The 16,323-nt window shown below is 44.3% G+C and overlaps 1 protein-coding gene across 7 annotated transcripts; it reads left to right on the top strand.

Moving 5' to 3' along the window:
- Positions 1-12,625, top strand: LOC135901941 (uncharacterized). 7 transcript variants are annotated; one of them, XM_065431783.2, is made up of 6 exons: positions 19-425; positions 833-971; positions 5,486-5,617; positions 5,961-6,011; positions 8,221-8,290; positions 9,479-12,625. In XM_065431783.2, the coding sequence occupies exons 2-6, from the start codon at positions 873-875 to the stop codon at positions 9,499-9,501; spliced, it is 375 nt and encodes a 124-aa protein (XP_065287855.1). In that variant the 5' UTR covers positions 19-425; positions 833-872; the 3' UTR covers positions 9,502-12,625. The 7 variants fall into 7 exon arrangements, 2 of the variants coding, with proteins under 2 accessions (XP_065287855.1, XP_065287856.1); XR_010564318.2 differs by lacking the exon at positions 5,961-6,011 and having other exon boundaries at positions 1-425; positions 5,268-5,617; positions 8,145-8,290; XR_010564317.2 differs by lacking the exon at positions 5,961-6,011 and having other exon boundaries at positions 23-425; positions 8,145-8,290.
- Positions 12,626-16,323: the final 3,698 nt, after the last annotated feature.

Raw genomic sequence — 16,323 nt, 5'->3', positions numbered from 1 at the left:
ACTCTTTCCATCGCAATTTCTTTATCAAACGACAAGTCTGACGAGTTGCTGGGGCTATCATTTTCGAAATCAACCTCTTTATCTTCATTCCGTTCTGCGCTGTTCGATTTCCGCAATTTCTCGGCATTTGGACGTTGCCTTCGCCGCGGTAGCCGGCGATGCAGCCTGAACTGATATCGCAGCTTGCTTTCAGCTTGGCCGCCATTTTGCCATATGTCGGTGCGTGCGGTTGCATGCAAGAATGCTTTGGTCAGTAGCTTTAACTTCAGCCGTCAGACCGGAATTCACGTCGCTTTTTTCGAAGGCTCCGCAGAGTGACTGAAATAATGCTGGCTTCTCGCTTATGTTGGATATTCCGGTGGTTCAATGCTTCGAACCAAGGGTGTACGGACAGCCTGGTAAAGCTACGTTTCCCAGCAGACGAGGTGAGCCCAATTCTTACGACTGCTTCGGAGTGATTATGCATAAACATTTCGCGTAGCAGCTATGCGAAGTGCCCTCTGCTCCTTTGTGCTGTGAAACGCTTTCCTTTTTCTGCTCGCGAAGTAGGCTTATCAACCGTTCGGCAAATTTACTACAGCTGCCTGTTCAGTGCAGCACGCCACGGAATTTGTTGTTGACTTGCTGAAAAAAAAATTCCTTTCGCCCTGTATTATTCTGGCCATTTCCGTGTGCTTGCGCGCTGCCTTAGCCGCAGTAGCAAATGATGTAGCCAGCACTGATATCGCGGCTTGCTTTCGCGTTGACTGCCATTTTGCCATATGTTGGAGCCTGTGGTTAAACTCAAGAACGCTCGCCTGTTTTCGTGACAAACTTTAGCTCTTTCTTTCAGGCTTCAACATTTTAAAAGGTGCCACAAGTTGACTGAAAGAATGCTGGTTGCTCGTGCACTGCATGGCCTCGTCGTGGCTCACGGTTCGAACAATGCAGGGGCCGAGAGCCAGGCGAAGTGCTGCTTCGCTGCAGATGAGGTGAGCACACTCTTTTCTATCGCTTTGAACATTACGCTCAATAAGGAGAGTGAACTGAATACGTTAGTGCTGATTTATGTTTAAAATTTAGCACGAGAAAGGAGATAGACAAAGGAATCGCACACCACGAGCAATCTTGTCCGCGCACATGCGGCAGTCTTACTAAATGTCTTTTTTTCTGAAATAAACATTTCGTCTTCAGTAAACGCTCGTGGTGTGTTACTTTGTCTTATTCTTTAGCACTGAATTTTTAACATAACTACGCACAATGAACTTTTTGTGTATCAGCTATGCGATATGTGCCTTCTGCTGAGCGTTGTTGTAAAGCTTTTTTTATGTCCTGTTCAACTAGTAGGCGAATCAACCTTGAGGAAAATAGACTACAGCTGCCAGTTCAGCGCAGTGGGCTACTGAATTTGATGTTGGTGCGTTGAAGACATAACCGATTCGTTCGTTACTGCAAAACGCAACTCCAAGCCTGCAGAAACTGCATTTTAGGACTATTGCAGGCAGCTTTGCGCTTGTCGATGTTTTGCCCTGTTCTTATTTGCCATGGCACTATCACCGGGAAACAAGGCGAATCAGAAATACGCCAAGAATCGAAAAATTTGCCAAAGAAAAAATTATGTGCACATCGAACAAACATATTGGAATATATTTGAACCGAAGCTATGTATTTACTACTATACCAGTAACATCGATGTTCACAAAGGTTTGATTTCATCTTTTGCAACAAGTAAATCCATGCAGTGTTTATGCAAAGCATTTTCTTCGTTCAAGATTTGTATATGTGCACTACAACATTTGGAAGCTCCTTCGAAATACAAACAGCAAAATATGGCGGATGTAGAGTATGAGAGGTGTGTGTAGCGATGTCACGAGGATCAAAGCGATGTGTGATGCTTGTACAGGGAAGAATGCTGATGAGGTGCATGCACAGACAGGATGTCGCATATCTCATCCCACGTATTCGGGACATACTCGATCCAGTTTTAATCTTGAGAAAGCGTGGTTCGGAAGATTTGCGTAGACGATCACACACGGCCATGTATACCTTCTGCTATTGAAGCTACGAGCTCGTGTCGCTGACTATATCTGAAGATAGATGTTATCCTCCTTAGTCTGATACAGCTATGGGACATAATTGCTTTGCTATAGCTAGTTTTATTGTTTACTGGTATCTTACGAACGCGAAATACTTTTTTACGTATATACCATAATTAGTTACCAATGGCTGCTGCAGTTGGGTCAGCCGGTAGCTCGGTGGATTTATTGGTGAGTGTATGTACGCGAAGGTTGTGTTTCCACTGCGTGTACCAGCAAACGGAGCCTATTCTAACCACTGTATGCTGACCCTCAAAGTAGTGCCAGTGCGTACTCCTGTTTCAGCTGGAGGAGGTTACAAACAGGAAGTTACCCACACTTGCATCTCCTACACAAAAGATGAATGCCCGTGGTGTGGGGCCGAATGCATGCTTGACCACTTCGCGCGAGAGTGCCCAAGGCGCCTCAAGAAAGCCCTTGAATAGGGGCTCCGACCAGCCGTAAAGACCGCTTGTCATATTTTATACAATAGGTTTCCTTCTTCTACTACGACTACTACCTTTCTTGGATAATAATGATTAAGTAAATCTCTGCATAAAACCTCAACATATAATCCTGCACATGTGCCACTGTGACTTAAGCTGTACAGAATCGGAAATGCATCTGAGCACGTGTCGAACTTCTCTGTGCATACACCTGTCATCGCTGTTGCATCGACAAGCATCCTAATTCGCCTTTGACTTCGTCACATCGCTTCAGATGTCTGACACTGTGCGTCTGTCCAATGTGCTGTTCGATGTACTGTTATATATGGGATTACACAATCCACAGGATGAAAATAAAGATAATTGTACACGGCTCTTTGAATCGCTTAGGATTTGTTTACAAGCATCACGCAAGGTTCTCTTCTTACTTCCAACATATGCCTAGGATCCGCATAATTTCGTTTTCATATGGCATGCATCAGTCATTTTAATGTGTACATGGGCCAGCTGGGACATTGCGGGTTCTAGAACAGTGTTATCATACAGGAAAGAAATTCTACTCCGGACCAGCCAATGAGGTTTTCCACATTATTACCTTCCTTTAGGCCCATTTGGTTCTTCGAACGTCTGCTAATATGCCACGCAAGCATTCTTTCTCTGGTCTTCGCGTTGCTACTCCGTAAACTACGTTATATCCCACCTAATTCTTCACTCCTTGTTCTTACATTGAGCAAAGCTAAGCAATACCAGTCGCGAAAATGACAGCCGAACGCGTAGAAGTGTACCAGATGAATAAAGCTGGGGTGAAAATTCGCCTATCACCTTTCGAGGCACTGAAACGAGAAATTTTTATTGCATTTCAGCGGTTTACAGGATGTACTACATTTATCTTCATGTCATGCAATACTGGACTTGGTTTACTCGAAATTTTGTTACAATTCCGTCCATTTAAAGCTGTTGATGAATACGTTACCATTTGGGTTCTTTTGTAGTCAAATACAGGCATGCTGCTACTGCAGAAATGAACGAATATAAGTGAAGCACGCAAAAAAGCGCAGTCTTATAAGAAAATTAAAGAGTAATCGACATAGAATCCTATGTCGTCCATTCCAATGTGCCACAACTGCTTAGGCCATGCGCAACTAGTGCTATGCTCAGTACGACAAAACCAACCGACATATCTTTTTCCTCCAGTTTTTGTCGCTTGTTTTGGTTATTGCCCAAACTGAACACATGCTTCATCTGATTACCTCTGCACCTCATGGAGCGTCTTTCATTGAAGGTGACCGTAGAGAAAAAGGTCAACAAAGCAAAACCAAGCCAACCCCCTGGAAAAAAAAACAAAAGTCATCATCACCTTCAGCCTATTTATGCGCTTTCCCAGCAATTTTCAATAACCCTTGCATTGTACCATCTGTTGCAGTCTTACGCCTGCCAACTGTCTAATGTTATCCCACCAAGTAATTACCTGTCGTCCTCGACTGCACTTCCGTTCCCTTGGCACTTCTTCTGTAGCTTTAATACACCTTCCGTTATTTACCTTATCCATTGCATGGCATGCCCAGCTCATCTTTTCTTCCTAATGTCAACTGAACTATCGCATACCCATGTTTGCTCTCTTATACATAACGCGGTTTGCTGTCTCCTAGAGGCATCTAACATTTCTCTTCAACATTTCTTGGTAATCTCGAAGTCTCTGCACCTTCTGCAAGTACCCGTAAAATGCAGTGATTGTATCCATTTCTAGGATAGCTGTGCGCTGCCGAATATGATTTTGTAATACGTGCCATATCGGATCTAACCGATCTTATGTTCCTCTCAATTGCTTTCCCTTGATCAGGATAACCATTCTCTACTTCGCCTTGATATGTCATTCGAGAGGCCGACTACGACTCGAAAAATTCCGTTCTCTTGCTAGGAAATTCCACATTTCTTTACTCTAGCGCACAATAATCTCAAACCTTTGTGTCCATTCCGTTGGCTCAGTAATGCCATAACAGTCATACCTTATTGTTACCACAACTTCCTGTCAAAAAAGATAGGTCACACGCCATAGTTGATACACCAGTGACAATTTCAGCACCAAAAAGCTCAAAGGTTATCACAGGGAATTGATCCTTCTTGGAAAACATCACATGCATAGCAGTCTTAGGTGTTATGGGAGGGAGCTGAAATCCTACATTCGTCAATCACTCGGCAGACATTACCCAGGGAAGACTGCACCTTGTGTTAAAAGATCGAATGTACATAACCCAAATCAGAGCATAATATGCAGGTAGCGTCCAACTTCCAGGCATATGCTTATCGCCGAAAATTCAAGGTAACTGAATCTTTACACATTCGTAAGAATCAACTACGGAAAGAAAAATGCTCGAAGTAAAAAAAGAAAGAGCATAGGGTGAGCATCTTCGTTATGAGTTAGCATCGCATGACTTCACTACTTGTCTCATCTGAGGAATTGTGGTATCTTGGAGTGGATGGCCTAGGACATTCTGCACAACCTATTTTGCGCTTAATTGCGCCGAGTAGTCATCTCACGGTGCTGAGATAGTAGTACTCTTTAAGTTTTCCAGAATTATTTATTAATAGGGAATCGGCACTGTGTTCCTGTGCTTCGGTTGCGTTTGCCTGTTTTTGATTTTGCTGTCTCTCATTTACTGTCCATCAGTTCATTAATGTCTCGCCAGAAAGTACCAAGGGCATTACTTTTGCGTTCTAGTTAGCATTCCTCTATATGAGGCTTTGTAGGTCAATAATTATTTTTAAGGTGCGGATGGCCAGTGGAACGAGAGCAACATCTGGGCGATTGTTTGCGGAGGCGACCACACGGCTTCAGTGCGAATGCAGGGCCCACAGAGTTTCTGGCTTTGTGTCAGGATCGCTATCTGACGGTGTACAATAGTTCAAGGTTTCTTGCCCACATGTCTTTCACCGTGCTTCTCACGTACACGTGTGATGTTTTTTTTTCGTTTTGTTTTTCATGAGTGCCAAGAACAAACGATCGACGTTCTTCTGAACGTGCTGTTGGTCAAAGGCGATGCTGGCCTTTCGTGCCGCCTCACCTGGTCAAGCACTGGAGGCCGCATTGTCGCCGACTATGCGAATCAAGCCAGCAAGGTGAGCGCACCGAAGACGTGATGTGTTGCGTCGTAATATTTCTATTGCCTTTCGTTCCACCAAGTAATTACATCCAAAACGATTTCACGTGCATTAAACTGTACGAGGTATGGTTAGTCGTTTAATCAGCCACGTAAACTGCTTTAAACATTCGCTTACTAAATTAACGAGTACGTTGTCATGAGCGTAGAAACAATTACGGACACATCTCACAGGGTGGCCGCGGGCACTCGCTGTTGTACCTTCTAATTATTGCGGTTAGCATTCCTTGGGAATTTCACTCAGTTAGAGGTATGTTTGTCTGTTTCTTTATGCATATCTAACCTGTTCGACGCCAACTAAGGGCACGAGAAAGTCTGGTCCGATGGGTGGAGCATCGGGCTGTTGTCTTAAGGTAAATGGGTTCAAAACAAACTTTCGCCCCAACTTGAGTCACTGGCTTGTATGATGGTATGCGCTGACCCGCAATTACCTTCTTCCGCGTCATTCTGGTTCACTGTGTATGTGCTGCTCATCAGGGAACCTCTTTTACACCGCTTAACCCTTTCGGTGGCAGCTCAAAAATATTCCTGCAATAACGAGAGAAATCGAAATATTCGTCTGTGCCTCTTGATTTACATCTGTTGATGTGCCTGCTCAGCAGTAGCATTCACAAAAATGTCGATCGTGAGCACAGAGGTTTTGATGGCAAAACTCGAAGACTTCGTCATTCTCTTCTTAGCGCACGTGGTGGTCGTATTCTCGCCACTACCATTTCTTTTTTCATTTGTTTAAGCACGTGATTTCTTAGCCCTATAGAGGTGCATTTCATGAACACGCATTGCCCTTGCTAAAGCAAGTAGCAAATACCACTTTTTAAACCATACATTGACCCTCAACCAGCTAGTCAACAATATTTTGGTCTACTGTATCTTGCTTAACTTTTAGAGAAACTCTTCGATATTTAAGCTGGTATGTATTTGAGCATTATAAAGAAGAAATAAAGCAATAAATGCTTTCTAGGCCAAGTCTTTATCTTTCCAGTTAAAGGATTAACATCACGTTTGCCGAATGGTCCATTAAGGCCTTCTATCGCAGATGACTTTGTGGAAGTCGGTATCGCAGCTTTAAAAAATTGTTAGATCTCTGTCTGTCTGAGCCCCAGGTCATGATGGCAGTTCCAGTGCCATGCTAAAAATTTATTTACCATGTGTGTGTACGACCGCTTCTACAATTATGCTGTTTTTGTTCTCCGGAAGTGCAAAATATAAAATAAGACCACTTCTTGTTTTAGAGATCTCGAAATATGTTCATGTCTTCCTAAATTCGTTGTTTATAATGTGTTATACCAGGAAGCGCGCCTGCTTTCTCTTCACACGCTATTTCACGTGCTTACGGTTCAAACCTACCTATGAATTTATCAACCTGCTCTACCAGGTACATTATATGCATTTATTGTTGAACCAAGTTCATTTTTTGAGAACACGTGGCCACGGGTGCTCACCCCACAGGTTGTATTTGTGCAAGCACAACTAGCACCTTTAAATGTTTGCCTTGAAGTCATTCCGTTTTATGGTTCTACGTTGTCTCTCAAAATTGAATTTGCCGATATTTGTCCCAATAACGCGAAATTGCTGACCCCAACATATTTTAATGCACTTTTGCAAGGCTATTTGGCCCATTTCCCAATCAACGTATTAGCAACTGCGTGCTTCGTGTGAAGAGAGGATAGGCGTGAGAATCTACTCACCATAGCTCGATTGGTCCCTTTCACTTCGCCTGCCAGACGACACATCTAATTTCCAAGCCGAAATTCTGGGAATATTTCTTGCTTTGCTTAAGATACCCCTTTGTGTTACAAAAGTTGTTACCGTCACAGATTGTCGTTCTGTATGCACCGTGCTTCACGCGTCTACAAATTCGACGGCTTTCAACACGCGTCATAGATTTCCGCTGCAGTTAAATGTAGTTAATTTAGCATGCGTACTACGTCACCTAGACATTCATCCTAATGAAATAACCGTTCTTTAGCACGAATTTCTTTAAAAGGTCCGATCATTTCTGCGCTGCCGGCCACTGCATATATCACTGCAGCCAGATTTACGCATGTTTTTTTTATTAAATGAAGACAAAGAAAACTCTAATTAGTAAAACCTAACGACTTTATGCATCCAAATTTTTCTGGGAGCGGACAATGGTGTCCTAACCGGCAATTCGAAGTATCACAAGGCTGCGTTGCCGTATTCCCCCACTTAATTTTAACTTGCCCAAATGTGCCCTGGCGGTAACCTCTTTATGCTTCATCTGCAATGAGTCGGAATTCATCTATAAATTTGCATTATCCTATCGGCGGTTTTCTACTCACCAAAAATGACGTTGAGAAATTCCGCTTCGATGTCTCGGACTGTCTTAGGCAGTACTGCTATACGCTCACTCAGAGCAACGGTATTAGCATACAGCCACAAGAGTGTTTGCCGAGCCATTCATAGTTTCCTCTGTGACACCAGAAGGAAGGAAGGAAGGAAAAACTTTATTGCTCTGTTTACAGTTTTCCGCGGCTAACAGAGGTCTTCATGTTTTACTGAAGTCTCCGTCGTCTTGAGTGGTCGGCGCCCCTATTCCAGAGCACCGCGGAGCCTGGCCACATTGAGACCGTGTTGCACCAATCCTTTTTGGACTATGAGCACGCCGCTGGTGAGCAGGCACTCCCACCGTAGAAACAGATCTTTGATAATACTCAGACTCCAAAGAAGCATGCAGAAACTACACGGCAGGTAGAATCAACAAAGGGGTGCTGCGAATCCTCCTCGAGGCAGAGCTTCCGAACGAAAAGATACTGCATACGATTTTCTGGGTGCCGGGTCACACCGGAATAAAGGGTAACCAGAGGGCCGACAGTCTAGCCCGCGAGCTTCCATACCGAGTGAGGCAGTCAATGGACCCGGATACCACTATGACGGTGGAACCAACATACGCGGAAATACTAAACCATCACAGAGGCAAAAGGATAACATATCCACCACTTCACCCATCTTTAACACAACACGAAGCAGTCGGCTGGTGAAGGCTGCAGGCAGGAACATTCTCCACTCTACACAGCCTACATAAAATATCTCCCAGTCAATACAGGGACACATGCCCATGGTGTAGGGCCATTCCAACACTGTCACATCACATGGGAATGCAGAAATAACTTCTCTTTCCACATAGAAACCCAGTGTGACACCAGAAAATTGCTTTTTAGTATAACGCTTTTTAAGTGAGTAATCTATTTCTCCGTGAATAAATTCTAAATTTAGAAATTTCAGAGTAAAAGCACAGATTTCCGCTTCTAATGACATTATTGTAAATTTTCCTTGCTCATTTTTGCGTCTATCTTTTACTATCTAATATTCCTATAAGCAACGCTGACTACGATATTACACACTACTTCATTTCATTTGTTATCGGTTTACTTCTCATCTTTGGTTATTCGTTTATTTTCGTTTTTTAATACCTCTTTATTTATTAACTAATTTACTTCGTTTATCAATCATATTACCACCCGGTTCGAGGACTGTCCCCCACAGCAGGTGTCTCGCGTGATGTGCCGTTACCCTCAATGGTGGCGTGGCCGCTTTGGCGTTTGGCTACTAAGCCCGAAGGCGCGTGGTCAAATCCCGGTCGCGGAGGCCGAATTTTGATGGGGACGAAACGCAAGAACAACGGTGTAGCGTGCCCTGGGTGCACGTCAAAAGCACCTGGTGGTAAAACTTATTGCAGGGTCCCCTACTGCAGCATGTCTTATAATCTAATCGTGGTTTTGGCACGTAAAAGCACAATTTTTTTGTCATTGGGCACGTACTGCCCTTTGCCTGACGAAATCTTCGGTACATGTTCTAGAGGACCGGTGTCTTGCTGCCTGACCTAGGGAACTGGTGGCCAGGCCTTCTAGCGTGATGGTGCCTCGCAGCCTCCACTGCATATCCTGCGACCTGGTACCTCAGTGCCGGCCCTGCAACCTGGTGTCCAGCTGTTCTATCTGCGTGATGTGTTGCTGCGGACCCCGTAGACCCGGTGGCAAGTTGTTCCTGCGGCCTCCACGGCCGCTCATCAGAACATCGCGCATGCGTTAAGGGATCACAGGTGGCAAAATGTTTTTTCTGTAATAATTTTGCATCAAAAGACAAGTAGGGCTAGTTGCTAACATGCGTAAAATGAGCTTTGGTATTAGGGTCTCTCGTTTCGCATTATTCGATTTCGCCAATTTCTTTGCATTTAAACATTGTCTTCGCTGCAATAACAGGCAATGTAGCCTCATTTCATATCGCGGGTTGCTTTCGCGATGGCGGTCACTTTGTTACTGTGGGTGCATGTAGCTGTGGGAAAGAGTCCTCGCCTACTTTCGTGAATCTCTATAGCATTTACCATCCGAACGCCACCCACGCCGCTTTTTAGAGACACCACGACATGGGTGGATCAATGCTGGCTGCTCGTTTATGTTATACATCACCATGGTGTTTGGTTCGCACAACGCAGGGATGGACAGCTGGGGATGTTATGCTTACTATCAGATAAAGTGAGCACAATCATTGCGAGTGTTCGGAAATAATTACGCTCAGTAAATAATTCGTCCCCTACTGATAACTTTTAATTTTTTCACTTTTTGCTTTTTGCCACGACATCTTTAAATATTCCTAAACCACTCTAACTCTCAACTTTTTAAGGAAATATTGATCAAGAACTACTTAACGGCTGTCTGCCGAGCGTCAGACTACCGAGCGTCAGACTACCGAGCGTCAGACTACGGAGCGTCAGACTACGGAGCGTCAGACTACGGAGCGTCAGACTACGGAGCGTCAGACTACGGAGCGTCAGACTACGGATCGACAGGCTACGGATCGACAGGCTACGGATCGACAGGCTACGGATCGACAGGCTACGGATCGACAGGCTACGGATCGACAGGCTACGGATCGACAGGCTACGGATCGACAGACCACCGAGAGCGTCATGGACCGTCGCGGAGAGCGTCATGGACCGTCGCGGAGAGCGTCATGGACCGTCGCGGAGAGCGTCATGGACCGTCGCAGAGAGCGTCATGGACTGTCGCGGAGAGCGTCATGGACCGTCGGAGAGCGTCATAGACGGTCGGAGATCATCGGAGAGCGTCAGAGAGTCATACTGCAGGGTGTCCCAAAGAACGAAGTATTTGACTGAAATATTCTGTTTTTCAGCAGGATCTGGAAGTAGGACACATTTGTAATCAGACGTATTCAGGACATATTCGAAACATTTGTAATTTTGAGAAAGCTTTTCGGCAGCTTCGCGTAGACTTTCACCGAGGGCCATCTACACTTTGCTGAGGTGCCTGTGCTGATGTCCCTGAGTATCTCAACAGAGATTGCATCTATGAGAAAGTTTTTTGGCGTTCGTCAATGCACGGGGCTAAAATAAAACAATAGCGTTCCGATTGTCCATGCTGCATTATAAGTGACATCAGTATATCGTATCACGTTCTGTTTATGCTCATTCTTTGTTTCCCTTTTTTTCATGGACGAACCTTGAAAGTTGGCTTTGTATGGTGGCCACCAGGGCGCTCCGCAGCCAGCTGAGGTACTACCTCTAACAGTAGTACCTCGGACCGAGATTAGATGCCCGCAAGGGCATCCCCGCTAAGGGGAGATTGGTGAGAAGTTCGCCTGCATGGTCCCAGCACCCTCGCCTGGCCTGTGCGCAGCTTACCTTGTCTAGGGAAAGGGAAATCCTGTTGGCTGAGCAGACGACGAGTGTTTGGACCTTTAAGGTCCCTCGAATGAAGCAACGCTCTTTGTAGCCCGCTTCCCAATAGACGGTACCCCGAGATTGACTCGCCCGGGGGAAATCAGCCGCTGCCATTTCCTGACCTCCTCTCCACACTTTTATCTCTATTTCCTTTCTTCTATCTCTATTTCCTCTGTTCTATCTGTCCTGCCAGCTCATTCCTTCTTTTCTTTCCTCTTTTTTTGGACAGCGAGGGTTAACCTTGTGCGTATTGGTCAACCGTGGCCATTATGCATAGTTATAATGGCCGCGTACGGTTAATGCATTCGAACCCTTCCCTGGTTGGGCATCGGGGTGCGTGACCAGCTCGGCTACCAAATAACAAATAAAATCTTATGGCTGCCAAGAAACCTTTCTCTGACCCAGGAGAAGGGGTCGGACCAAAGTTAAACAAGTACTAGCACAAAAAACGTTAAATTTTCCGAGGTTTTCCGTTGAGCACTCCATGACCGACGAACTGCTGGCTGACCTATCTGCCTTGTTAAACACAAAGAACGTCCGAAACAATGTGGGAAAGTTTTCTAAGTGAAGAAACTGAAAAAGTGAGACTCTCTAGCAGAAATCTAAATGCCAAGGCACCAAATCGCTATCTCTGAAAAAGCTTTGCAAAATGGATGTGGCGATGACACATCGCTACACCCTTAACTACACGACGGGTGTCGTTTCCGAGCAGGAACTTTTGCAAAGTACAGATGTACAAATCGGAGAGGAAGTGCTGAACAAGGAGCAATCGCCGCCCGACAGATCACAATGGGAAAAAATACATAAAGACATAACATATTGTCTTAACTTTCAACAGCATAATTCTGCCCGGCTGCATTCACGCACCATACATGCGTTGCAACGTGCGCCCTTATATCCCAAACCCTAAGTGATGCTTTAAATGCAAGTTTTGGATATGGCTCGCTGTCATGCGGGGGCAAGCTTGCATGCTTCGCGTGCGAATATCAATGCACAGAAGAGAGATTTGAGCGCACCACCAAATTAAGTGCACAACTTTACCAGCTGTCTCTACATCTCATATTCTTTGAGCATCTTGTGAACACCTGATTGGTACACATCTTGGAAACGAATAAGAGAATACATCAATGTCAACGTGGTTTCTGACACCCTGGATCTTTAGTTGATCTGTTGGTGCGTCTTGAAACAAAATACGGGAGGCGCACGCAAATGGCCAATACAGTCTGCCAGCATTTTTACAGCGATGCTGGCGATATATTTTCGTCGCCATTTTTTCGCAAATCCTCTGTAGCTCTAAATCTGATGTATCTTGAAAAATCTAGGCGGGAATTGACCGCCAGAATGACTCTATCATTACGCCGAGTTTCAATTACTTGTCATAATTAACTCACAGTGAATTATATATACTCTGTGAAATTCCCGTCTGCCATGCAGCAGTATTTTCACACGTCATTTCGAAAAAAACACCAACTTGCGAAAAATGCCATGAATGCCTTAGAGTAAACCACATCATTGTCATGTCCACATACTGAAACAGAGGCGGAAACATTTCAACAATTCGTCTCATTTGCATATACCTTTACACCCTGCCTTAATATTGGTCGATGAGCCACTACAGCCTTAAAATTGGATATTGTACTGTTCTGTGACTGTCGCAGCAGGGCCTTAGTCGCTTTTGCGTCATTTAACACGAATTAACTAAGACGTCACTACTTAAAAAAAATCACTCGGCAGTCGTGTGCATTCCCTGTCTGTGTCCTTTAATAATAGGAACAATAATAATAGTAATAATAATAATAATAATAATAATAACTACATGCACATAGATGCACTGAACAGAACACAGAACACAGCTTCGCTGCTCCTCCTTCACAGAATGGAAGAGTTGATTTTTTTTTTTACCTAGGAAAAGCAACACGGTACAACTTGAGAATTTGGAATCCTCCAAGACCTCGTGAATTGAAGTAAACTATTGACTACAGAGCTTTCTAGACAGATGATTCCAAAACACTTAACTGCATTAGCGCAGCTGCTGTACAAAATAATTCAGCCGGTCATGCCATTGTAATTTATCCAAAAGCAGGCGCATAATTTGTTGACTTATATGGAACACTGTTGGCGCCAGATAAAATAAGTGACGGAAACAACAAAAATGCGGCAGTCTACACTGACTATAAAAGTGCCATGTGTGCAATTATCTCGAAACAAAGAACCAAGAACTCTCACTGCATATCCTTTAACAACTTCCTAAACTTGCAATACGCGGGTACATCGTGTACTTTTGTTGGGTTCCAAGCCATGTTAGGATTACAGTGAACGATCATGCCGACTGCAAAGCAGGAAACGCAACTGTGAGTGATGCCTGCAAAATGTCGAACATTCCCTGTAAGAACTACAACGTAACAATTAAACTAGCGCTCAGGTCCAAATGGTCGATTGAGTGGAACCGCAAGCAGAATAAATTGCACCTGAATAAAAAATATACAAGAGAATAGAACTATTGCCATCATAAAAAAGCATTCTACGAAGTAATTGATTCGAGGTTACAACCAGGACACGCCCACCTTATACATTACTTGCCTTTGGGCGCAGAACCACCTGCATGCGCGCATTTTAGTCGCCCGCTTTCAGTGATTCATATTCTTATAACTTCTCCGTTTGTTCAAGTGGCAAAGTGGTCACCAGATGCACACCTCCGAATACATTTTTTAGAGCATGAATCGTGGTACTCATGTCCTGAATTCTACACCGGTGCATCAGTCAAGTGCGGGCTTTTCTTTTGCAGTGGTTGGACAATCTTTTTCAGAATCCGACGTCCTGCACTCGCATATAAGCATCTTCACAGCGGAAGCCTATGCAGTACTATCGGCAGTGAAACACACAAATTGAAACTACAAAAATCGATCATATATACCGACCGCTTAAGCGTCGTAAAAACTTTGGTGTCTCTTTAAAAGCATCAGAATCCCGTAATTATTTATCTTTATTCGCTGCTTTGTACAACATACGTATCAGACGAGCATGCCGTAATAGGCTGGGTGGTCACCGAAGGATTAAAGACGCCATGCTCGCAGATGAAATCGCCACGTCCATGGCAGGGAGAGCTAACAGCTCCTCCATAGCTATCCCTACCACAGACTCAACACCGTTCTTGAACAAAAACTCATAAGTTATTGGCACCGAAAGTGGGAGAGTCAAACATGAAACAAGCTCCTATTTAGGAAACTGACCACCACCAACAAATATACGGCGAACTGACATTAAGGCATACATATATGGTACGCACTCTTACCTTTTGTAGGACGATGAAACTCCTACCTATGGTAAATGTGGCGATGGACTAACAGTCCTCCTCGTCTTGTTGGAGTGCCGGGAAGCAGAAGTTTAAGAAGCATTTTACACTATCCTACCGATGGCATATTCCCCGTCACCCGCCATTCTTTCTTAGATAAGAACCCTTTTTTTTAATCATATATCAGTTTTAAACTTTTTACGTCATGTTGACATATTGGACGTCATAATTTCACGATATTCGGAATACATAATCTCACCAAAGCCTGCTGCTGCGGTAGAGCGTCTTGTATGGCACATTTCCCAGGCCCTTGTGCTAAAGGGCGCCGTTTGCCCATTAATGCTACTTACAACAATGTATTTTAGTATGTAACCTCCTTGTAATATATACTTTGTACATACAACACGTTATTTGTAATTGTCATAGTTTTAACACGTATATATTTTACGGGCGTTTTCAGCGGATGTTCTTAGGCATCTATGTATACAGCCATGTTTATTCCACCCCTCGTAATTCACACTTCAATTCTATTGACAAGCGCTATTCTATTCAGTTCTATCGACAAGTGGTGGCTCGAGTTATTCTGCTAAACAAACTGATCACTATTTGCTCGCTTTATATTCCCCCACATTATAAACTAAGCAAACATGAATTTCAGACCTTTATAGATGAATTGCCAGAACCCTATGTTGTTCTTGGCGACTTCAATGCACATAACTCCCTGTGGGGCGACCCTCGTATGGATGCGCGAGGACGTCTTGTCGAACAGTTCCTTTTTACTTCTGGTGCATGTCTGTTGAATAAGAAGCAACACACATATTAATCTCTTGCAAACGGAACCTACTCTTCCATAGATCTTAGCATAGTTTCCCCGTCTGTACTGCCTGAACTTGAATGGGAAGTTACCGACAACCCTTACGGCAGCGACCACTTCCCTATACTGCTAAAATAAGCTAAAGAAAACGAATATCCACAACACACTCCTAGGTGGAAGATTGAGACAGCTGACTGGGAGAAATTTCGATCTCTTACTAGTATCTCATGGGCTGACCTGTCTTCATTAGGAATTGATGCTGCAGTCGAGTTCTTTACAGCCTCCATAATAGATGCCGCATATAAATGCATATCACAAGTAAATGGCTTGGCATGTAAACGGCGTGTCCCGTGGTGGAACGATTGTAGGATCGCTCGAAAGAAACAAAACAAAGCGTGGGGGTTGCTACGCGCCTCCCCCACTGCGGAGAATCTCATCAATTTTAAAAAAAGTAAAATCCCAAGGCAGGCGAACCCGCCGACAGGCCAGGCGAGAGAGCTGGCAGAAGTTTCTATCGCGTATCAATTCGTTTACTGATGAGGCCGAAGCCTGGAACAGGGTCAATAGTATAAGAGGGCGACCAGCATATTCACTCCCTTTGGTAAACACACAAGGCGATACCCTACAAGACCAGGCGGGCTCACTTGGGGAGCACTTTGAAAGCGTGTCAAGTGCCAACCATTACTCGCAATCCTTTCTGAAATACAAACAAATAGAAGAATGTAAGCCACTCATGAGAAAATGTCAACAGAATGAGCCTTACAAGCGTCCTTTCAGCATTGCCGAATTGAGAGCTGCCTTGAGCGCATGCAAGAGCTCCGCACCAGGATCTGATAGAATTATGTACGAAATGCTGAA

This window comes from Dermacentor albipictus, chromosome 9 (assembly GCF_038994185.2).
Source record: "Dermacentor albipictus isolate Rhodes 1998 colony chromosome 9, USDA_Dalb.pri_finalv2, whole genome shotgun sequence".
Taxonomy (NCBI): domain Eukaryota; kingdom Metazoa; phylum Arthropoda; class Arachnida; order Ixodida; family Ixodidae; genus Dermacentor; species Dermacentor albipictus.
This window is presented reverse-complemented; position numbering and strand designations above follow the sequence as displayed.

Coding starts and splice junctions, on each gene's coding strand:
- LOC135901941 (XM_065431783.2), top strand. CDS start 873: ATGCTGGTTGCTCGTGCACTGCATGGCCTCGTCGTGGCTCACGGTTCG. Junction 5,618..5,960: donor ATGCGAATCAAGCCAGCAAG/GTGAGCGCACCG, acceptor ACGCCAACTAAG/GGCACGAGAAAGTCTGGTCC. Junction 8,291..9,478: donor GGACTATGAGCACGCCGCTG/GTGAGCAGGCAC, acceptor TACATGTTCTAG/AGGACCGGTGTCTTGCTGCC.